At 36.5% G+C, this 24,190-nt stretch overlaps 1 protein-coding gene and 1 long non-coding RNA gene across 2 annotated transcripts; one reads left to right on the plus strand and one right to left on the minus strand.

The window, feature by feature from the left end:
• The first annotated feature begins 67 nt into the window (after nucleotides 1–67).
• Nucleotides 68–17,380, plus strand: LOC118270920 (DNA polymerase subunit gamma-1, mitochondrial). The gene is made up of 18 exons (XM_050696065.1): nucleotides 68–475; nucleotides 1,119–1,314; nucleotides 1,643–1,797; nucleotides 2,581–2,780; nucleotides 3,352–3,500; nucleotides 4,026–4,239; nucleotides 4,507–5,093; nucleotides 5,733–5,951; nucleotides 6,469–6,574; nucleotides 7,007–7,139; nucleotides 8,216–8,383; nucleotides 9,571–9,697; nucleotides 10,367–10,547; nucleotides 11,163–11,335; nucleotides 12,596–12,731; nucleotides 13,773–13,941; nucleotides 15,931–16,047; nucleotides 17,174–17,380. Exons 1-18 carry the CDS (start codon nucleotides 150–152, stop codon nucleotides 17,376–17,378), a joined length of 3,561 nt encoding a protein of 1,186 aa, XP_050552022.1. The 5' UTR covers nucleotides 68–149; the 3' UTR covers nucleotides 17,379–17,380.
• A 3,948-nt stretch (nucleotides 17,381–21,328) lies between these two features.
• LOC126911032 (uncharacterized) lies at nucleotides 21,329–23,346 on the minus strand. Its single transcript, XR_007705592.1, has 3 exons — nucleotides 23,326–23,346; nucleotides 22,211–22,339; nucleotides 21,329–21,682 (listed from the first exon to the last, which is right to left on the minus strand). It is a non-coding gene; the product is annotated as an uncharacterized LOC126911032 (long non-coding RNA).
• Between the last annotated feature and the right edge of the window lie 844 nt (nucleotides 23,347–24,190).

Genomic DNA, 24,190 nt, shown 5'->3' on the forward strand with positions numbered 1-24,190 from the left:
CTTATCTTATTTCCAAACGAATTACCTACTTTAATAGAACAAATTTTATCGTTTCTGAACATAACAATGAATGTCACTGTCGTCAATCTGTCAAAGCAAGTTTCATGGATCGGCGCGAATATTTGTTTTGATTAAATAAAATAATTAAAATGAGGACTGCTAGATTATTCCGTGAAAATACCAATAAATTACGGGTTACTGTTCAAAGATTTTATGGTGATATATTGCCTTCCAGTGAAGTAGTTATAATAAAAAAGAAGAAAGATAAAAATGAAAACGTTAACCTCAAAAACGTAAAAGTTACGAAAAAGGAAAATATTAAAAAAGAAGAAAATAAAGAAGAACATAATATTAGTTCTAGTAATTCAGAAGAATTTAGAGTTAATGAAGTCAATATACAAATGATATCTAGAAATATCTATGAGCAACTGTTCAAGAAACCTAGTCAGAAAGTGGATCCACAAGTGATAAAAAGGTAAACAAAACCTTAATGTTATTGTTAACGTTTGTTTACATTATATTTCATAGGATTACAGTCAGCAGTAATTTAATTTGAATGCTAATTTAAATAAAAGTTAGGTAGGTAATACAAAGATGTGGAAGTTATTTAATTAAAAAAAAAGTAAGTTCTCTAAGTATGTTCATACACCAAGATACATACACTGACGTTTCGGAATAATAATGGTCAATAAAAATTTTATTATAAGTTTTTAATTAATATTATAATTTTTTATTAATATTTTATTTAAATGCTTCTTTTCACATTAAAAGATTTTATCACAACTACCTATTCTCTGAACTTTAAGTAAGTTGTTCACACTTAATCAATATCACACCATCCCATTTAATATAACAGTGTGAAAGTTTGTTTGGATGTTTGTCCGTCAATCACGCTGAAGCAACTGAATGAATTTTGATGAAATTTGGTACACAGGCAAGGTATGAGCTGACTTAGCTAATAGGATACTTTTTATCTAATAGGAATGTGGGCAAAGCTGTTGGCATAAGCTAGTATCTAATAATTAGGTAATATCTACAACATTGGTCTTACATGACATTTTTGTAATAAAAATTAGAAAAGAAGTATCTATAAATAAGTTTATATTTCAACTCTCCAGTTGTCAAGACAGTCTGCTAAAGCATGGCATAGACTATAAAAAATGCAGCCATCTACCAGATGTGCAGTTAAAACTGCCTAAACTAGAAGGAAATGATGTTGTGGAACATTTTTACAATATTGGAGAACAGCAAAGCGCTCCATATAGAGAATTACTAAAGAGGTTGGCCAACTGTGAGTTACCACCAATGCCAAAGGTAAGTAGATTTAATTCTAGTTAGAAAAATTATATTCACATATGTGAGTAGTCGACTTTTAGGAAGAAACTTTTACTTTTTTAAGTTTTTTTGGGGAATTGGGATTGGGTAGGATAGGAAGGGGATTATTTAGGCCACTGGTAACCTCATGTTTTATACCGGTTCTCTGTGAGCTCATTCAGCCCATTTGTGCTGAAGCATGGTTTTCCCACACTTAAGTTACACTACACTACAGAGTTAACTACAGTGGTATTTGTTAATTGTGTGTGAATCCCAGAAAACAAACCCAGTACTCATTGATTTAACATAACATTGCTTAATTTTATAGAAATGGTCCAAAGCATCTGGTTGGACAAAATACTCTGGTGAATCTCAAGAGCCAGTACCATGCCCACCTGATGATGCATTGATCTTTGATGTGGAGGTCCTTATGTCTGCAGGCAAAAGGCCCACTTTGGCTTGTGCAGTGTCCACAGATGCATGGTGAGTTATTCAGAGCATAGCACTTATTGATCTTATGGTTTACTCTACTCATATGATCTTTGGCAAAGAATGGGATGGACACTAGAAAACACAAATGTTAGGCGACGTAAAAAACTGTTTGAAGATGCTCAACTAGTTTCGAGCAACACTGGGCGTTCATAAAAAAAATGTATAGCATCGTCGCGCCTTTTATCCGAAAAGGTGGGCAGAGGTGCACATTACGGCACTTTATGCCACTGCACAATGTACACCCACTTTTCGCCATTGGTGTTAAGGTCCCTTGTAATAGGGGTATTACAAGAGACCTATTACCTTAGATAGCGTGTGATCCTATTATGCTATTGTAACTTTCGTGAGACATACCAAATTAATTATTATATTTATCGGCTTACTCACGTAACTGACGAGGAACTCGAATAGTTTCAAGCTAAGCTAGAGGCTCATATTCATGAGCGCAGTCCGTGACACACGACCCGGCGATTGTCGCGCTGCTACTGGCGACTCGAGTTTCGCGCCCATCGCGCCCTCTGCCTGGAATCACGCTATTGTCATATACTGGATAATGCTAGATTCCGTGCTACTACTGAGAAATTTTCGAAAAACCGAAAAAAGTCCAACAATACCCAAACTGGGAATCGAACCTGAGACCCCTTGCCGTATTTGCGACCACTCGACCAACGAGGCAGTCATAATCATTTAACATTTATAATCATTTGTCTATTATTCTTGGTATATATAGCATTAGTTGTATAGCCACCCCATTTTAATTTTCCAATCTTACAGGTATGGCTGGATAAGTGAACCACTTGCTAACGATGACCCACATAAAGTATTTGACAATATAAACTATGATGACCTGATACCTTTGGAGACAGATGGTCGGAAACCTGTGGGAGATCTCAACCGACATAGGATTGTGGTCGGCCATAACGTGTCATTCGACAGAGCGAAGATTAAGGAACAGTACTGGTTGGAAAGAACAGGTAATGTTCACTCTCATTTTTACTACATACTTTTATGTGGTAGAGAGATAATTCAGTAAGAATATTGATTAACACGTTAACCGCTACGCTTAGCGGAGGATTTGACTTCAACAGTTTTATTTTGGCGGTTAATGCTGATAAAGACAGTTTGACCGGTAAACCTACCTCATAGGAAACCAACGTGAAACAATGCTTGCGTTGTGTTGGACCGTGTTAGTAAGGTTATACGCCTAATACCCCATTCCTATGACTGTTTTCAAGCCACACTATGAGCTTATAGTCATGATCAGCATTGCACTACAAACTTTGATTTCATTGTTTTATACGATCATGAATTAGCTAGCGTTACTAGAAACGAACTCATTTCTAGTAACGCGAGGTAACTGAACTCAGTTACCTCGCCAATAGTACCATAAGTAAGCCGGTAGAAAATAAATAATTTATCTCACGATTTACGAAAGTTCACAAAAAAAAATACGTTTATTATCAAAAACTCCCCCATTATCAAAGGCCCCACAGTAGGATTCCCTGTGTCGTGTTATGGTGATTGTCGAATTTCCTATAACAACAGGTGTGCGGTTCATGGACACGATGTCAATGCATACATGTGTCAGCGGAGTCACGAGCTACCAAAGAACTGTACTGAAAGCCAAAAACAAGGAGCCCCACCCTTCTGATGATGACTGGATCGAGATTAGCTCACTCAACAATCTAAGTGAGGTAAGAATTCTTATTTACAAATGTCAGTAATTATTATTACTAGCTGACCTGGCAAACTTCGTACCGTCTCAGACATTTTTTTTCTCACCTTTTAAACCTTCCCCGGACTTCCACAAATAATTCAAGACCAAAATTTGCCAAATCGGTCCAGCCGTTCTCGAGTTTTGGCGAGACTAACGAACAGCAATACATTTTTATACATAGAGATTGGCTTACTCACGTAACTGTTTGACGAGGAACTCGACTAGTTTCAAGAGTAGCAGCGCGACAAAAGCCGCGTCGTGTGTCGGAATGCTGCTTATGAGTTTCTAGTATGGCTTGAAACTAGTCGAGTTCCTCGTCAAACAGTTACGTGAGTAAGCCTTATCGGTTTTTATAATAATAAATTAGTATGTCTCATGAAAGTTATAATAAAATTTAGTATGTCGCAGTATAGTTATTATAAAACCTTGTTCTATAATAAACCACTGTAAGTCCGCTCACGTAGAAGAAGTTGTACCTAAGTAAAATTATTTAAATAAACAGGTCCACAAACTCTACTGCGGTACGCCGGTAGACAAACAAACTCGGGACATATTCGTGGACGGTACTATGCAAGACGTGCACGAGAACTTTCAAGAGTTGATGCAGTATTGCGCCAATGACGTAGTAGCTACCCACGAAGTGTTGAAGGAACTTCTGCCTTTATTCTTACACCGATTTCCTCATCCCGTCACCTTGGCTGGTATGCTGGAATTAGGTAAGTTCTTGTCACTATACGACCAGATAAAAGCTTCTCCTCTGGAGTTGCAGGGCGGCGCTGATTGCTTCCCATCAGGTGATCCGTCTGATCGTTTGCCGACCAATGTCATTAAAACTCTTCCTAAAGAGATAAACTACATTTTAATCACTGATTTCCTTTGCTACAAGCTACAAGAGTGTAACTATAAACTTGACTGTATTTTACTGAACATAATAAGTATACAACTCTATGTTTAAGGACATAAAACTCATATTCGTTCAACAGGATCAGCCTATCTACCAGTCAACTCAAACTGGCTCCAATACATTGATTCAGCAGAAACCATTTTCGAAGATTTAAAATTAGAATCTAGACAAGTATTGTCTATGAAAGCCGATGAAGCTTGCAGTATGCTCAACGACAATTCTTACAAAAAAGATTTGTGGATGTGGGACCAAGATTGGTCAGTACAGAATCTAAAGCTAAAAAAGATAAATACAAAAAAGAAAAAGGTTACAAAAGGAAAAACAGTCGAAGAAAATGAAACAGTTAACTTAGAAACTAAAATAACGGTCACACCGAAATCGTCCAATGAGAATATGGCAAAACCAGACCTGTCAAAATTTGAAATTTTAAATGAGGAATACATTCGATGTTTAGATGATATTCAAAATTGTTCTACGGAGAAGAATGAGGAAAAAATTGAAGAACTTAGCAAGGAGTTTGAACATCTATTCGAATTAGGTGAACATTTACCCGTGAAGAGGCCGTATTTGCCCGGTTATCCGGCGTGGTACAGAAAATTATGTACTAAACCGGGAAAAGATCCCGACTGGTCGCCTGGGGCTAATAATATTACAACTAGCATGCAAGTAAGTGTAACTACCAAGTAAAATCCGATATCCCCCCTCCCCCCTAGTTCCAAGAAAAATCCAGATTAAGCCAGAGATTCTGGACGTACTAACGTTGGGTAAGAAGGATCTATTAAGCACGATTTTACTAAGTAATACTATTTGGATTCTACTAAGCACGAGATTTTCATAGGTACTAGGTAAATAGGGGCGGGGGTTTCAGATTCTACTAAAGATGGGTATCTGGTGCTTCAGAAACCAAGCAAGCAAAATCTTATGTGGTAATAGAATCCGATATCTCAATTCAAAGTGGAAACTATCGTTTTCTTTTTCTTCTCCTCTAATAATATCTTCTGATTTATTTCATTGCGGGATAAGACCAATTCTAATTGGAAACTATCGTTTTCTTTATCTTCTTCTCTAGTAAAATCTTCTTGATTTATTAATTTAATTCCAAGACAGTCATTAATTTCCCTGGTACGCGCCGGACTTCAGTGTTCCGGTGTTTTCATGTTTGTATCTACTGTATATCCTGGCTTACAGGAGTTGCAGCGGTAAGGCAGGTTGTGTCGGGCTTGTCTCAAAAATAAGATTCAAATCTTCCCTATAATATTTTTGTAACCTAAACCCAAGATCAAGAGATCAAACCTACCATTTTAGATAACACCAAAGCTGCTTCGCCTGTCATGGGAAGGGTACCCGCTCCACTACATCAAGGAAGAAGGGTGGGGTTTCCTAGTGCCTTACAGCCGACGGCGCAGTGATGATGCAGAGGAACCACTGGTCCCCATTGAAGAACTCCTGCAAGCCTGCCCTCTAACATTCTGCAAGGACTCTGAATTCAAACCTGATATGTACTCGCTGCCGAAAGAAGTTGATGTAAGAGTTTTTTATACTTTTTGTGTAATGAGAGTGACTCTTCCAATCGATGCCCGAGTCATTCAAGTATGTAACTTCACTGGAGGACTGACCGACAGACAGACATTTTTAATATTATTATATTTGCTTTGACGTTCAAAAGTGCCTTCCTGATTTATTGAAATAAATAATTTTGACTTTGACTTTCGATATTAGAAATTTGCAGGGCGATGATATTTTCTGCAGTGCCTGGGACATTATAATGAATGAAATAATATGATCGATGTGGGATATTGTTTTTTAAACTATAAATTGCAATGTTTACCCAAATTTATTTTGTGGTATCCATTTTTTTATTGTTTAAATAAAGTATTATGAAAAAACAGGCGCCAGGCGCTCCACTAATTTAGAAATCGGTTGTGTGTGAAAGTATTAACCTCTTGTCTGTCGGTATATAAGACACAATAGAAAACACATTGTGTCTCGCGTAGATCTGCGTTCCGACATACCAAGGCTTAAGTATCTATAATTTGAACAGGAGGACTTAGGCAGACGCGCGTACTACGCTAGAAAGAAGAAAGACGAGCAAGCGGCTGCCAATCAGTACCATGGACTCGGCGTGTGGTCCGGAATAGATGTTCAAGGTAAGCATTTACTCTACTACTTATTTGTGTTATTCTTTTTTAAGCTTTAATTCACGCACAATGTGAATTATTTTTGGAAATAAATTGAATTGTAGGCCCATTAGCGGCTCTTACAATACCCGCGTGCAGATTATTATGACAAATATCTATTATTAAATGTCTACTCTCCTGACTCTCACTACATGAGAGAGTCTTACTCAACTGCATGAGAGAAATGCATCAGTTATTTCATACTGTTAACGTAAAATAAAGGTTTACTCATTCAATCACTCATAAAAAAATTCGATCACATTCTTCCTCATGAGCATCGAAAGGACGCTACGTATATTTGGCGTGTATATTTTAAATTAATTTACATACCTAGTCTCGGATAAAATTTTCATAATATTTTCTAATAGTTCTTTTTTAATATTTTGTTTATTTTTGTCACAGGCTGTTGCCATTTCTTGAGACTGCCTCACAAAGATGGACCAAAGTATAAAGTAGGCAATCCGTTGGCTAAAGATTTTCTGGAGATGTTCAGTCAAAACGTTCTGTCGGCACAAGGGAATGAAGCCGAGAAGGTAAGACATGCGAAAAACAACTTTAAGTCTTACTACTTAATACCTGTTATCCAATGATCATGAAAAAGAATACAACAAAAAACGAAAATGAACCTTTACATCCACAAAATAGAATCTATTATTCAATAAACTTGAAATAAATAGATACATTGCAAATGAAAGTTAACCCTTTACCCCATAAATAGCTCGGTCTATTACTATTATTATTTTTAAAAATATATATCCTGCTACTTAGACAGTATCTGTTTCCAAGAAACGATATATCTAATACGGTGTCAGATTTTCATCGGTATTATTATCTCCAACTGACCTGGGGCCTTTTTTTTTTAAATGTAAATTTTTTCATGGGGGAAAATCATAAAAATGACGTCTCTAACCTTGGGCGAGGCGAGAGGGAGTGTCAGACTTTACTGACTTCAAACCACCCCGTTCCTTCTCCTGCTTTTCGAGCGTAAATATTTTATCGTTAGCCCCGGTAAACATTCCGCTAGGTAGTCCGCACTCCGAATCAGGCATCAGCCCTACTGGGCCCAATCTGTGGTTGTCTGATGGTTTCTTTGAGGCGCGGCGACATTCGGAACGCTACGCGCCGCACGCACGGGTCTGGTTCTGTTCGGGCGGTGAGCTACCCTTACTCGCCGCCCGCAGGCCCGCACTTACGGTGGCCGGAGATCGTAGGAAGAAGAAAGTGACCTGGGGCCTAAGTCTGCTATTACAATTGTGTCAGAATGGTCGAGCAGTGCAATAGGGATGGAGCTATGTAGGTAAACATGTATAGCTTCATCCCTCTTGCACTAGATCAATGATCGACCATTCTGACACAATTGTACATAGCAACTAAGGCCCCTGTGCTAACCCATCTATGCTCATACTCATCTTATTATAACTTTATGAATCTCATTGCTAAATCTGGTAACTATTTCTCTTCAGCTTCGAGAGAATCTCACACTGCCCACTACCCTCAATTCAGCAGCCAGTTGATTAACACGTTGATCTAGTTTATTTTGATAATTATTGCTATATGACTCTATTTCTAAAAGTCTATTATTAATTTTTTTCCTTATTGATACTCACTAACGTTGACGGAATCGTACCTGATGTCGTACTGGCGTAACAATAGAGAGCGTATACTGAGTCAGCAAGTGGTGTGGTTGCCTGACGAGTTTCTTCCCCTGGGTTTGCGCGGCGTCTGGAAGAAGTATGGCGCTATAATACCACAGGTTGTCGTCTGTGGGACGCTCATACGAGGCATTTCTTGAGGCTTGAACCTAAGATCTTTATAAACGTAGGCCTCTTGAAAGCGTTTTCATACGAAAAATCAAAACGTTCTGTCGGCCAAAAGGTACCTAAGTAAGCACTTATAGCTATAAAACAACTTTAAAAATTGGGCAATAACTACACTAATGCCGATATATTTGATTGAGATCGCCTATAGATTGCATTCATTTCGCGACAGCATTTCGCGACACACGACGCGGCGATTGTCGCGAAATGCTGCTCATGAATATGAGCCTCTAGCATGGCTTGAAACTAGTCGACATTTCCTCGTCAAAAAATTTTACGTAAGTAAGCCGATATAATAATTAATTTAGTATGTCCCACGAAAGTTACAATACTTTCGAAATGATTTGATATTTATAAACATACATGTATCCTGCTTCCATTTTTGTGCTGTCAGTAAATAGAGTGAGATGAGATGTAAACTCAACTAATCGCTCTTTCTAATGGAGTTATCGTTGGTTTAAAAAAAAACAATGAGTTTTATTTTATGAAATATACTTACATAACGGCTTACTCACGTATCTGTTTGACGAGGAACTTGACTCGTTTCAAGTCATGCTAGGGACTCATATTCACGAGCAGCATTCCGCTTCGTGGAGTCATATGATTATGCCGGAAAATATATTATTTTAATTTAGTATGTCCTACAAGTTTCCTTTCATTTTATCAGTGCTAGCGAGCCGACTTGGATGACGGCGAGTAATGCTCACAAAGAACGCGTCGGTTGGGAGTTGCGAGCTATGGTTAAGATCTAATATATAAAGCTAAAGCTCCGAATGGCTCTCCCACATTTATATTTGATTGATATTGCCTATAGATTGATATGATATTTATAAACATACATGTATCCTGCTTCCATTTTTGCGCTGTCAGTAAATAGAGTGATATGAGATGTAAACTCAACTAATCACTCTTTTTAATGGAGTTATCTTTGATTTACTAACATTGAGTTTTATTTTATCAAATGCTCACGTAACGGCTTGCTCACGTAACTGTTTGACGAGGAACCCGACTAGTTTCAAGTCACGTTAAGGACTCATATTCACGAGCAGCATTCCGCTTCGTGGAGTCATATGAGTATGCACGGAAAATATATACAATTATAACAAGTAGTTTAATTTAGTATGTCCTACAAGTTTTATTTAATTTTATCAGTGCCAGCGAGCCGACTTGGATGACGGCGAGTAATGCTCACAAAGAACGCGTCGGTTCGGAGTTGCGAGCCATGGTTCAGGCGCCGCCCGGACATAAATTCGTCGGCGCTGACGTTGACTCACAGGTATTCCATACAAATATCAATACAAACGACACTGTCACACACAGAGTCGTTTAATGGTTACCTAGCCCAGTCCTTAGTAATTGTTTTCAACACAAAACCTTTGCTTACTACTTTTAAGGAATGGTTTAAGTAATCATTACAATGTCTCTGAGTGCGGCAGTAAGCCAATTGAGAATTTTCCTAAGACATTTTTTTACTCTTCCATACCATAAAATGTTTTTGTACTATAAATATGTATTGTTCACATAATGTGTTACAGTTCACTCACGTAAGTAACTCGACTAGTTTCAAGCTAGCGCTGGGACTCATAGTCATGAGCAGTATTGCTTTACGTTAAACGCATAACGCGGCGATGTCGCGCAATCTATTGGTTTAGCTTGAAACTGGATCCATGTGAGCGAGCTTTGTAAAACACAATTAATGTGTCCAACGACTTTCGACATCCAATCGACTATCTATACCGAATATTTGTTTATTCGTTTGAACGCGCTAATCTCCGGAACTACTGGACCGATTTGAATAATTATTTTTATGTTGGGCAGTTCATTTATCAAAAGAAACTATACAGTATAAAACATGAGTCGAGCAGAGTGGGCGAAACCGCGCGAAAGTAGCTAGTATGTTATAATTATAATATTAAAACTTCAACCTTTTACTTTATCCTGGTAGGAGCTATGGATAGCAGCGTTGCTAGGCGACAGTACCCTGGGTTTGTGTGGAGGCAGTGCCTTTGGCTGGGCAGTGCTCGCCGGGGACAAGAGCCGGAAGACCGACCTCCATTCACTGACCGCTACTGCGGCCGCCGTCTCACGAGACCATGCTAAAGTTATTAATTACGCACGGATATATGGTGAGCTTTAATTGGCTTTAATTTTTTATAGGTATATTTAAACCTTATTTTTTGTTACAAGCTTTTATTTAACTAGCAATGTAAGTTGGTGTGTATGAATGTATGTAAAACACTAATAAGCTGACAGGACTGTATTACTATGGTAATAACAACTTTTGTTCTATGACTTTTTACAAAACACATAAAAAACTAAATTTCACGACTTTTGTACTGTCACTACATTATTTGATATTTTCACATTATGTGATACTATACCTGGGGGCGATATACGAAAATAAGTAATATCTCAGTAGCTGCAACCTGTGAGAGTACTGCCCACGAATGTGTTAAAAATACTGTAAATGGGTATAATTTTGACTGCACAGTTGGCGCGGTGGCTAGGCAACTGGCTGCCGTGCAACGTGTCGCGGGTTCGATTCCCGCACGGAACAACTCTTTGTGTGATCCACATATTGTTGTTCCGGGTCTGGGTGTCATGTGCATGTGAAATTGTATGTTTGTAAACGCACCCACGACACAGAAGAAAATCTTAGTGTGGGGAAAAACAAGGAAAAATCCCAACGTTATACTTAAACAAAAAAAAAAACAATACAAAACATTATTTTTTATATAAAGGCGCTGGTCAAAACTTCGCGGAGAGGTTGTTGAAACAGTTTAATCCTACGATGACGGTGTCGGAAGCCAAGAGTAAGGCGGCTAAGATGTTCTCGTCCACCAAGGGGAGACGCGTCTACAGGCTGAAGAAGCAATACATGGAAGGTTTCATGGAAGAAGATTTGGATGAACAGGTATTATTGTCATTACGTATCGAGTGGTAGGTGATGGTAGGTAGGTACCTCCCTATACTCGATTTATCTATTCGATTAAAGGTAGGTACCTCCCTATACTCGATTTCTCTACTCGATTAATCGAGTATAGGTACCAACCTTTTTTTGGTATTTGATAAAATCGTATTAAAACGTTCGTCGTGAACTTTATTGTTTAAATAATTCAATCGATATTTAACTACGTTTGTATCATAATATCTTTCACAAATGGTAACTTCAAATATCAAGCTAATACATATTTATCGCGGGTTCGTTTCTCGGGTTGGACAAACAGCTAGGTGTGTGCAGTTTGGCAATTAATTTCTCTATTCTACATACATAACCTCACGCCTGTCTCCCATGTGGGTAGGCAGAGACAATGGAACGCCAATTGCTACAATTCTTACACAGATCACTCGCTTCATTAACAGTTATCAGTCTTTTCAGTGATATTTCGACACCAGCAATTTATACTGCGCTAACTCAAAAAGCGTACTTTACAGTAGAGGCGTTTAAAGGGAAAAACGTGATAACTTTTACATTAATTAAGATTTTTTGAAATTTGGTATGCTTAATATTTAATTTATTCATTGTAATATCTCATATTTATATTTCCTTAATTATTTCTATTTTTTGATTTAGCGCAAGTTAGCCGTATATAAACGTAATTCATCAAAAAAATGTTACATCTTATACACGTCTAACTAACGTTAGCGTAGTGTAGTACGGGGCGTCGTAGTGCATGATCAATCATCTGATGCATATTTCAATATTTTATAAAGAACATGTACTTACTTACAAAAAGAATAGTCAACGTACCATTAATAAACTAATTAATACGTTAACACATAAGTATTTACTATGTAAAAGTCGCTAAGTCGTTCATTTTACAAACGAACAATTATACACATGAACGCACTAAACTACGCTAACTATGAGTTAGCGCAGTGTTGCACAGATTTTGACCAAAGTGAACCCCGCGCACACTCCGCTAATAATAGTTGGCGTAATATAAATCGAGTGATTTCAAAAAGTACCTTTACTTAGCGTTTTATAAGATTTGTAACTTTCTTATTTTTGCATATTTCTTCTCAATTTTTTTTGACGTATGTAAACACACATTTTAAGCAACTTGGCATAAAAAAGTTTTTTCCAAATTTCGAGTTAGCGTAGTATAAATTGCTGGTGTCGATTTATAACATTTCTGTAGGTAAGATAAATAAAATATGGCTATTGTTATAGGTGGTAGAAATGACTTCGTACCAAGCGATGCGGTTAGCAAAGATATCTGGAAAGAAACTAGATGATATGTTCGAGAGACCAAAGTGGGTCGGAGGCACTGAATCTGATATGTTCAACAAGTTAGAAGAAATTGCTGGTATGTAGTATTTAGATTTATTTATTTAAAGTAAAATAGTATAACATTACAGTCATTAAACTAAAGCGTTATACATTTTATATATAACGCTAAGATAACGACTTCAGTCGCTTCAGGAATAGGAATAAGCTGTGCTTTTTATATGCAAAGATACGTGTTATGGGCGCGTGCTATGGATCTGTGCTAAAGATGGCTTCCCTACTAATTCTCGAGCTTCGCATACTCCAGCTGCGGATTTCCCTTGCACAACTACTTTGCGGCGGCGCATCTTCGTAACACAGCTGCATAGCTGGACTGACTACTGGACTATAGTCCACTCTTTGCAGCATTAAGATCACAATTTAAAAGGTTCAGAGGTCACTGCTACACCCGATCCCTACTTTTCTAATCCGGACTATCTAACGGGTTTACCGGGGCTCCAGCTCAAAAAGCAGGAGTAGGAACGGGGTGGTTTTTAGTCAGTAAGAGTCTGACACTCTCTCTCGCCTCGTCCAAAGCGTGAGAAGGAATTGGATGATTTGCCCTCCCCTCCCCCTTAAAAAAAGTGTTACATACACCCGTGGTAAGAATAGGAGTGAAGACAAAGTATATTGCAGGCGACAATTTTGTTTTGTTGTGCCCGATATATGGCACTAGGCTCACCACCTATTACATGGGACTTACAACATAAATTGTGAAAAGTGGGTGTACCTACAGTGGCATTACGTGCCATAATGTGCACCTCTGCCTACCCCTTCGGGGATTAAAGGCGCGACGATTTTTTTTTTGTGAGACATGCCGGTAATCGAGCAGACGTATTACCTGATGGTAAGCAATCGCCGCCGCCCATGGACACTTGAAACACCAGAGGCTTTACAAGTGCGTTACCGGCTTTTTTTGGGAGTTAGGAATTTAAGGGTTGTTGTTCGGGAATGGGGATGGGGAAGATTGGGAAGGGGGGGAATTGGGCCTCCGGTAACCTCACCCACACAACGAAACACAACGCAAGCGTTGTTTCACGTCGTATATGTACGTGTATGTATAATTTTGTTTACTTCATAGACTCGGAAGGTCCATCGACGGCGTTCCTATCAGGTCGGTTGTCTCGCGCACTGGAGCATGCCCAGGGTCGGTGGGGAGGCACCCGCCTCAACTGGGCCGTGCAGAGCGCTGCCGCCGACTTCCTGCATCTCATGCTGGCTAGCATGGCGCATCTAGCACCTAAGGCCAGGTAAACAGCGAAAATAATTTAGGATAAGAAAAAAAAGAGAAACAATAAATCCGGCCACAGGATTTTTTTGCTACGTCCTCAATCTTCTCATTTAATAACTAAGCTTCGGGAAAATGATATAGCCTATAATAAACGAATTCACCTTCTTTACAACGAACGCCAATTAAAAATGTTAAAGTAAGCGTCAAATCAATATCAACATTACAATTTTCTTGTCTCTGATTTATACTTCGTCAACTAATTAAAAAGATGCTTTTATTTAGGTATAAACAGGGATGACGGCACAGTTGGCGCGGTGGCTGGGCAACCGACTGCCGCGCAATGTGTAACAGGTTCGATTCCCGCACAAAGCACTTTGTATGGTCTACAAATTGTTATTTCGGGTCTGAGTGTCATGTATATGTGAACTTATTACAGTCATCTTTTATATGTTAGTCAGTGGTGTCTAAATAATCTTAGAAAGCACATATAACTCGAAAAAAGTCACATTGGTACTTTGCCGATGATAGGTTTCGAACCCGCACCCCGCTACCCACACTCATGCATGAGAAGCGGGCGTTTTACACCTCCGGGTCACTCCGGTTTGGAATTGACGTGTAAAAGTGTTATTTATAACCTATTCACAGAAATAAATAATATTTATTTATGATTTATTGAATTTTCAAATTCAATTTTTTTTCTGTTGATGGGTGCCAGGCTAATAATATCTTAAAACTTGTACCCAACAAAACAATAGATTTTTGATATTCATTCCGCTTATAGATGTATTTTTTTAGCATGCGATGGCAGTACCGCCCTATTGTATTGTTAGTGTAGCATGGATTTCCGCAAAGTAACGCCTAATTCTATTCTGTACTTGTACCTAATTTAAAATTCTTTCAATCAGGTAGTAGGTAATAGAAATTAAATGAAAAAAATGATAATAAATAAGTAAAGTACCTGTTTAAACAAAAACAATACCCACTAAACTCTAATACTCATCCCTAAGCCGACTTTTGTTCACGATGATAGGTTTATTACCTTAGCGAAATAACCAAGACAAAGAATTCTTAGTATTCTAAGACGTGGGATTTTTGCCAAAGAAAAATATTCGGGAACCATCTGTTTAGTCAAAGACTTAACCCACCATAAAGTATTGTAACGAAACAAAAGTGGATAAAGGTCTGAGAATTAGTTTTGTTTTAGTTTAAGTACTTATCTATTATTAGTACCCTGGTCATATTTTAAATATCTTTACTTACCTGCTTGAAAGAATTTGAACGGTTGTAAAAAAGGTTTAGGTTAATTGTTAGGAGTCTTTTCAGTTAATATTCTTTGACTTAAAACAGAAATTAATAATAAATGCATCTTATTCCAAAATCGCTTGTTCCTTCAAGTTTTTAATAGGTGTTGAATTCTAGGTTTTTTTCTTATGTCGTGGGTGCGTTTACAAACATACAAGTTCACAAACACATGACACCCAGACCCGATACAGCAATTTGTGGATCACACAAAGAGTAGTTTCGTGCGGAAATCGAATCCGCAATACGTTGTGCGGCAGCCGGTTGCCAAGCCATCGTACCAATCATGCAGTCTAACATAAAAATAAAAAATGACTACAAAAATCAAACTTATTCCATACATTTTGGATTGAAAATGTTTATTTATTTTGCTCGTATATCTAAAATATCTCGTATTATGCCTGTCTTACCATGCCAAGTAATAAAGAATTTTTATAATAACTATCGTGAGACATACTAAATTACGCTGCTCATGATTTATCATGTCAGTCCCTCTATCCGCCATACTTAGAGTCATTTAATGGTTACTTAACCAAGTCCTTAAGGATTGTTTTCTACACAAAATCGTTACTAAGGAATAGTTTAAGTAATCATTAAATGTCTTTAAGTGCAGCAGTATGACTCGAAACTAATAGAGCTTTTCTCCATTAATGTACGTGAGTAAACCGTGATCTTTAGTTATTTTATTAAAGAATAATTCTCTTTACAGGTTCTGCCTTAGTTTCCACGATGAGGTCCGATATCTAGTTTCTGATGAATACAAATATGAAACAGCGCTAGCACTTCAAATAACTAATCTTCTGACTAGAGCATTTTGTTCACAACGGTAGGTAAATTTATACATAGTTATATTATAATACATATCGCTCACCTAGTAATATATTGGCACATCTGCAAAAAATGCGAAATTGACTTTATATGGCTTACGTGTTTAAAAGTGCATAATCTACATAGTGGGTAAATCGGCACAACTCTAGTTTCCAGTGTCATTATACCATTATTGTAGTTTCCCCCCTCACGCACGTAAAACAACGGTTCATTGGTCAGTAAACTACAAACTAAACAAGTCCAGGTAAACTATGAAAAACGTAAATATCTTTATATATATATAATTCTTCTGTAAGTGTGTATGTCACTGAACTTCTCTTAAACGACTGGACCGATTTTGATGAAATTTTTTGTGTGTGTTCAAGGGGATCTGAGAATGGTTTAGATTCACAATTTTGTCCACTGGACAATGTTTTTTAAATTATTTTTAATTTATTAGTAGTTGTTGATTTTGGAATGTTTTACATTGGATCCGACAAATTTTCAAATTAAAGACGTGTAGACAGGACAACGTCTGTCGGGTCCGCTAGTGTCAATATATTACTAGGTGAGCGATATATAATATTGCTAGCTTTAATTTAACCTACGTCAATAAATACATAGCTTGCACCAATGCTTTCCAAGTTTTACATAACTTCACGCCTGTCTCCCATGAGTGTAGGCAGAAACAATGGAACGCCAATTGCTACGATTCTTACTCACCTCTTTCGCTTCATCAACAGTCATCAGTCTTTTCATGCATGCTCGTCGGTTAGGTACTTTTAATTTGGCCCTTCTTTAATATATCGCCTCTCTGGTCGCTATATGTCCGTCTAGTTCTTTACCGACGGCCCCATTCATATGAGCCTTTCCAAGTTTTATTTCGCTTTAAAATAATCTTACTTCGATATCAAAACTAGTTGAGAGCGTTACGTGCATATAATAGTCTAAAAAGTCAGTTATACCCATTTTCGACCTTGACATATTGAGCATTAGTACCAAATTTCATTAAAATCTGGTTAACAATTTCCATGGATTTGGGCAAAAATATACAAAAGCCCGTTCTTAGTAAACGCTCTTAAGGCAGTTAAACAGTAGGTATACTTACAACTGTTTCTACATAAAAATATTTTATTTCATTTCAGAGTTGGTATAAATGATCTCCCATTGTCAGTCGCTTTCTTCACAGCGGTGGAAGTTGATCAAGTCTTAAGAAAAGAATCGAACCTCGACTGTACGACCCCATCTAATCCACACGGCTTAGAGAAAGGCTACGGGATACCTAATGGCGAATCTTTGAACATATTTGAAGTTTTAGACAAATGTAAATTAAATAAATCACTTGAATAAAATGTACATGATTTTCATTTGATTATAGTAATAGTGTAAATTAGCTGCATCGTTGGTCGAGTGGTTGCAAGTGCGACTGTGCTCCGGGCCGGGGTCTTGGGTTCGATTCCCGGGTCAGACGAGGTATTGTTGGGCTTTTTCGGTTTTTAAAATTTCTCAGTGGTGGCACGAAGTCTGGAAATGTGCCCGGTATATGGCAATAGGCTCATCACCTATTACATGGGACTTATAACATAAATTGTGAAAAGTGGGTGTACACAGTGGCATTACGTGCCATAATGTGCACCTCTGCCTACCCTTACCCTTAGGGATTAAAGGCGTGAAGACAAAAATATTAAAATATATATTGGAGTAAAATTATACTTGAAACTAGCTACTTTTGCGTGGTTTTACCCTCTCTGCTCGGCTCCTTTTGATCGTAGCGTGATGTTTTATAGCTTATAGCCTTCCTCGCTCAATGCACCATCCAACACAAATCCTAATGAATAACAGTTGGGCAAAAAGCCGTCGGCGCTGGATCGTCCTTATGGGAACTATTACTCTCTGTTCTCTAAAACTTTGAAATCGTCAACCCACATTGAGCAAGCGTGGTGATTAATGCTTAAACCTTCTTAGGCTGCGCCACTTATAAGGCTGTTGATGAGTAGGTCATGTTGGTATTATATTAAAAAAATAAATAGCTTTTAAATTTAAAACATTTATTACAATAATATCAGTCCAAAAAAGACATGAATTACCTACATATCCATACATTTTGTTAGTAACAATATTCCTTAAGAACTATATTAGTAACATACAGGTAAAACAATATTTAGACTAAAATAATACAAATAATTAAAATATAACAATCCAAAATCTTATTACAAATAAAAACTCATTAAAATTTAATTAACTTACGGGCTAATACATACATTAATTAATTTATTTACAAAAATCAGTCTTTAGTACCTATTAAAACTAAATTAAATGATTAAAATTAACTTATTTGCTAATACAATTAGTTGTTTAAACTAAAACAATATTTCCTGCATTAATCACTATCACTAGTCAGTCCATTGTCTCTACTGTATCCACTATCATTGTTCACTAAATAATTATTATTTTCGTCTAAATCAACTTCTTCGTCACTATTATTTTCGTCACTTTCGTTTTGTTCACCTGCATCGTTATTATCACGATTCGGGTCTGGATCCGAGTCTGTCAGTTGGCACCATTTGGAGCCAATACATGCGACGTAAAGGACTTTGGAGGAGGCCTTTTTTCCCTTCTTGATGGCAACTTGGAGGATGCCTTGGTTCAGCAGTACACGAACATGGTCCATGTCACTCCAATACTCAAACTGGCAGAATGTAGGCTCCTAGAGGCCGTGTGGAGCCAATGTATGCAAGTAGCGACTTCTCGGCCGATGTGGAGGGCTTTGGAGGAGGCCTTGGTTCAGCAGTTTCCACGACCCCACGATGTCTCTCCAATATTCAAACTGCCTGAACGTCAGCTACTAGAGGCAGTGTGGAGCCAATGTATGCAAGTAGCGACTTCTCGGCCGATGTGGAGGGCTTTGGAGGAGGCCTTGGTTCAGCAGTTTCCACGACCCCACGATGTCACTCCAATACTCAAACTGCCTGAACGTCAGCTACTAGAGGCAGTGTGGAGCCAATGTATGCAAGCAGCGAGTTCTCGGCCGATGTGGAGGGCTTTGGAGAAGGCCTTAGTTCAGCAGTTTCCACGACCCCACGATGGTCCTCCAATACTCCAACTGGCAGAACGTAAGCTACTAGTAGCTTAGAAGTGTGGTGTAGCAGTAAGCTACTGGTGTAGCTTACTGCCTCTAGAGGCGGTCTCAAACGGTTCTTACGCTTACAATTGCATAAAAATATTAATAAATGCTCAGTAAAAATAACTACGTACAAACAGGTACGTACGTAGATATGTAAGTAGTTTTTAACTGTTTAATTTAATTTTAATAGTTTTAGTCTTAATTATTTGTTTGTAATATGATTTTAGATTATTTGTTGTAGGTATTGATTGTCATTTCTGTGTTATGTTCAAGTTACTAATACATAGTTCTTAAGCTTTTATAAATCTTAACAAAAATTGTGAATGAACAATTCTTTTTGATCAGCCATTCATCAGCCGTCTTCGGCTTTTTGTAAAAACATATTGTATAATGAAATTGTAGCACTAAGTAGGTAGCTACTTAGTGCATACTACAAACAAATAATTAAGACTAAAACTATTAAAATTAAATTAAACAGTTAAAAACTACTTACATGCTAATTAAGTTCTAATCCAAAATACTAAAAGATACATAATAACTTAACCTACCTACTTACTAAAAGAAAATTATAAAAACTAAATACAATTAAAATATTACTACAAACTTAAAAATAACTTGTCGATATAAAAAACTAAAATTAATTTAATTCAATTTCTTCAGTATCAGGCCAACAGCTATGTATGTCTGTGGGACCAATACATCATCAGAAAATAATTTTAAATTATTTAAATTAAAATCCATTTCTATAGGCACTTTTCACTATAATTACTTAAACTACAACTAGTAGTTTTTATGTATTTTTTATATTGTCACTATTAAATATTGTCACTACAAAATTAAGTCACTGTTAAATAAAGTTCACACACTAGTCACTATCACCAGTACTATACCCACTGTCTGTGTCATATTCACTTTCCGATTCACTGTCATTGTTCCATTCTAACTGGAACTCGTTATTAGGGATAACATGTATTACTATAACATACCTAATATTTATAAAACACCTAATCCTATAAATCGCAATGACTAAAAGCATTTCGGCTAGAAAACGGACCAAGAATTCGTCGTTATTTGACAAATCTTGGTCCATATTTCATAACTTTAATCTAATTTATATACAAACTAAAACGTAAAAAATACTAAGTTAATAACTAATTAAAAAAAAATCAAAACTTAATAATTATTATGCACAATCCCACGATAACTTTTAGAGAGCACTGTTTTCACGACCGCACGATGCTACGCTTCAAACAGGAATGAAATTTTGTGTCCATCCTGGAACCGAGTGCTCAAGCCGGGATGCCCAAGAGTGGGGATACAGGTACAAAATATGGCTAAAGACAGAGACAGGGACATACAGTCTTCTCTCTCTTTCTCATAGCGGGGATAGGGAGAGAAAACTATTTGTCTCTGTGTGTTTGTTTGTTTGTCTGTATGTATGTAGTAGTATGAAAATGAAAATACCACGCTTAGTGTTTCTGTTACCAAATAATATAGCTTCTGCCAACGGATTTGCCCCGAGGAATAAAAAGTAGCCCATATGTCAGTTTGTTTGGATGTTTGCCCATCAATCATGCTCAAACTACTCAATGGATGTTGCTGAAATTTGGGATACAGTCAGGATATGAGCTGATTTGAATGATAGGATACTTTTATACTACGGGAATACGAGCGAATCCGCTGGTAGAAGCTAGTTTATAATATTAGTAACATTATTGAATAACGTTCTAATTACAAAATTAACTACATAAAACTATTAAATTAATAAAAAGAAAGCCTAATCCAGATCGTGAAAATAACGATGCAGGTGAACAAAACGAGAGTGACGAAAATAATAGTGACAAAGAAGTTGATTTCGACGAAAATAATAATTATTTAGTGGACAATGAATCCGACAATGATAGTGGATACAGTAGTGATAACGGACACTAGTGATAGTGATTAATGCAGGAAATATTGTTTTAGTTTAAACAACTAATTATATTAGCATATAAGTTAATTTTAATCATTTAATTTAGTTTTAATAGTTATTTTTATTTACTGTGTAACTTTAATGGTTTAGTTTATGTGTTACAATGAAATAAAAACTTAAATAAGTAATAAATAAATATGTACAACATACAAAATTTCATGACGTTTTGTTTGTTATACGATTTTAGATTATTTTAAATTGGACTTTACTAACGGCTATATTTTAGTGACGTTCGAGTATTCAGGCATCAATACCATAGGCATTATCTACAAGTATCTATGTACTATTATTTATTTATAATTCAACAACAATATAGACTTACAGTTACAGAACCAAATCGTCTACATGTTTTCTTAAATAAAGAAGCCTATGCTTTTGTAGTACATTTATAAACTTTACCGCCATGGATGTCTTCAGGGACGGATAGAATATAGAGAGCGCCCTACGAAAACACCTCATAGGCGCCCCCATCACTATATGCTTACGCGCATCTCTTCAACCAGATGCCCTATGCCCTTGCCTAGTTTGCCTTAATACGACTCTAGATGTCTCCAAAATCTGAAAAAAAAAAGAAAAAAGCATTTAAAAATCTTAATTATTTCTGACTAACTTGACTAGAAAGTTAGCCAGGAGAAAGGATTCCTTAAAGTACCTACTACGCAAGATTTGAAGAGCCTGCTTATGGTTATACACCAAGCTTAGTATCACCTCCATCTCACAAAATAGCCATACTTTGTTTAACCCGCTCGAGATCTAAATTATTGGCATATATGTATATTGCATTTTTAGTTTCTCTGTAGGTAATCAAAACGAGCGAAGAAATTCAAAATCAAAAAGACTATAGACATAGATATAGTCTTTTTAAAAGTAGATACTTCTTCTTATCCCAAAACCATATACAAATATGGGTACTATAACACACATGGCCCATAACATAATAGAACAAAACATTAAGTTATTCTGATTACTCTATAACAAGTAATAACTAAAATGGATTTGGTTTAACTTGTTTACTTTAGATCATTACCTAACTATAGGTAAGTGACTATAGCAATGATACATACAGTATTTATTAGGATTGCTTACCGAGTGAAAATTATTGCCCACAATGCGCCAAAACGTTTCCATCTCAAGACAATTTCTTTCAAAGGAAAACAATCTTGAATAATGTAGGAAAAAAATATCAGAATTTTATGTGCAATAGATTGTCACGACCTGCAAACAAGAAAGTGTTATTTTGTACTTCATTCATTCTACATAATATTTTTGTGCTACGTAACTTTTCGTAGCAAGGCAGCGTAGCAGGTAAACTACGAAATGTAGCTGGCGTAGCCATCTGGCTACGTTAGGTATTTTCGTAGCCGGCCGATGCGTTAAGAAAGTATGTATACCTACGTATATAGGGAATCGTGGGCTATTATCGATGATTATGCTCCTCGTTTTTAAGTACCTAACTGACGGACTAAATAGATTTTTAATTCTCATACCCCGTCATCATTCCTATTGAAAACAGTTAAGTACTTTTGACTTAAGGAAAAATTAATACCACGTATAATACCATTTTTAAATACCACATTTGGAGCCATAAGTCTTTGTTTTATAATCCACCATAAAATAAAGATTTTGTTATTGTTCCTAAAAATACAAAGGACTCAGGTCTTTCTGAAAAATTTATGAAACAATGGGCACCCTTATCCGTACCCTCTAAGCATTACACCATAGACCACCTTCGACAGTTTTATTACACAAAAAAATATATTAAATGGCAACGAAACAAAAGAGTACAGGTAATGCTCTTGCCTTTCTTTTGTTTAAAATACCAGTAAAAGAGATTTGCTTTTGAAGGCGTGGGAGCACATGGCTTAATATTTTTTGTTTCTAGATCTTTCTACCTAGGAACAATATATTTTAATATTTCCTTTCTTCAATATAAAATTATAATCTTTTCTATCTTCTATATCAGTGAGTTCGTTCGCGTGTGATTAAAAGTAACCTATATGTTATTTCAGATCATAATCTACACATTCTTAAGCCGTTTTGGCGCTAACAAACATACAAACTTTCGCATTTATAATGTTAGTATGATAAAACAGATATGGTTAGTTTACTTAAAAGAATTGTAATTAGTTAGGCTATGAAACACATGGGTACCGCATATTAACTCTTCAATTCACAAAATGTTCATTCAATTCAATACTTACAGTTTTCTAAAACATGTTATAAATCTCGTTTTCGTAAATAAATCAACGATAACGCGTCTTTTAAACAAGACACATTATTAAAACAATAATTTGCCACAAAACTATTCTGAAGCTTATGAGTAAATCAATTAATATGAGTATGTAATAAATAACGGTATCCGCTAAAAACTATTTCGAAGTTACCACCACAAGAATATTATAGTAAGTATCGAATTATGGCAGTATCGATTGTCGTGATAATTGTCGATATAATTTGATATCTATTTAGTAAGTATATTTAAAATAAAATTATAGAAATGTTTTTCTTAATAAAATGAATGCCTTATCTAATGAAAATATATATTTGTTGTAGGGCAAGTGACCCGGTTGTGTCCATCGACCCCTTTGTGGCCATTTGGGCCTTCAAATATTTACTTTTTTTTTTTAATGGGTCGACGTTTATTTATAACTAAGGCATGGACAAATAAATTACTCTGTGATGTACAGTATTTAAAATATTGAATATTTTAGACACTGATACCGTTGACAGCTTTAATGTGTCAAGCTTCACTTCGATGCAACAAGTCATTCTTTTTAGTTGAGGGTGAAGTTGTTAAGATCTTAACAAAAAGGCTAAGGCGAGCGGGTGAGGATTTGGTTTTAATTTTTTAAATCTTTGCTTATTGTTTAGATGTTAATACTACATGAAGAATATATTGTCTAAGTGAAACTAAAGTTATTTTGTCGCCATATGTTTCTGAAGTGAGGTTTTTAGAAGGTGGCTACTAATGGAGACAAAATTATGAATTTCTCCATCTTTGGCCACATGGCTGGCCAAAATTGGTGTACATAGACTGGTGTACAAAAATCGCTTAAATAAAGAAGA

Source organism: Spodoptera frugiperda, chromosome 9 (assembly GCF_023101765.2).
Source record: "Spodoptera frugiperda isolate SF20-4 chromosome 9, AGI-APGP_CSIRO_Sfru_2.0, whole genome shotgun sequence".
NCBI classification, from domain to species: domain Eukaryota; kingdom Metazoa; phylum Arthropoda; class Insecta; order Lepidoptera; family Noctuidae; genus Spodoptera; species Spodoptera frugiperda.

What these genes read in the sequence shown, in the direction of transcription:
- LOC118270920 (XM_050696065.1), top strand. Translation starts at nt 150, where the DNA reads ATGAGGACTGCTAGATTATTCCGTGAAAATACCAATAAATTACGGGTT. An exon ending in GGGAATGAAGCCGAGAAGGT is followed by an intron (nt 7,140 to 8,215) that starts AAGACATGCGAA and finishes ATACTCACTAAC; the next exon opens with GTTGACGGAATCGTACCTGA. An exon ending in AAGAAGATTTGGATGAACAG is followed by an intron (nt 11,336 to 12,595) that starts GTATTATTGTCA and finishes CTATTGTTATAG; the next exon opens with GTGGTAGAAATGACTTCGTA.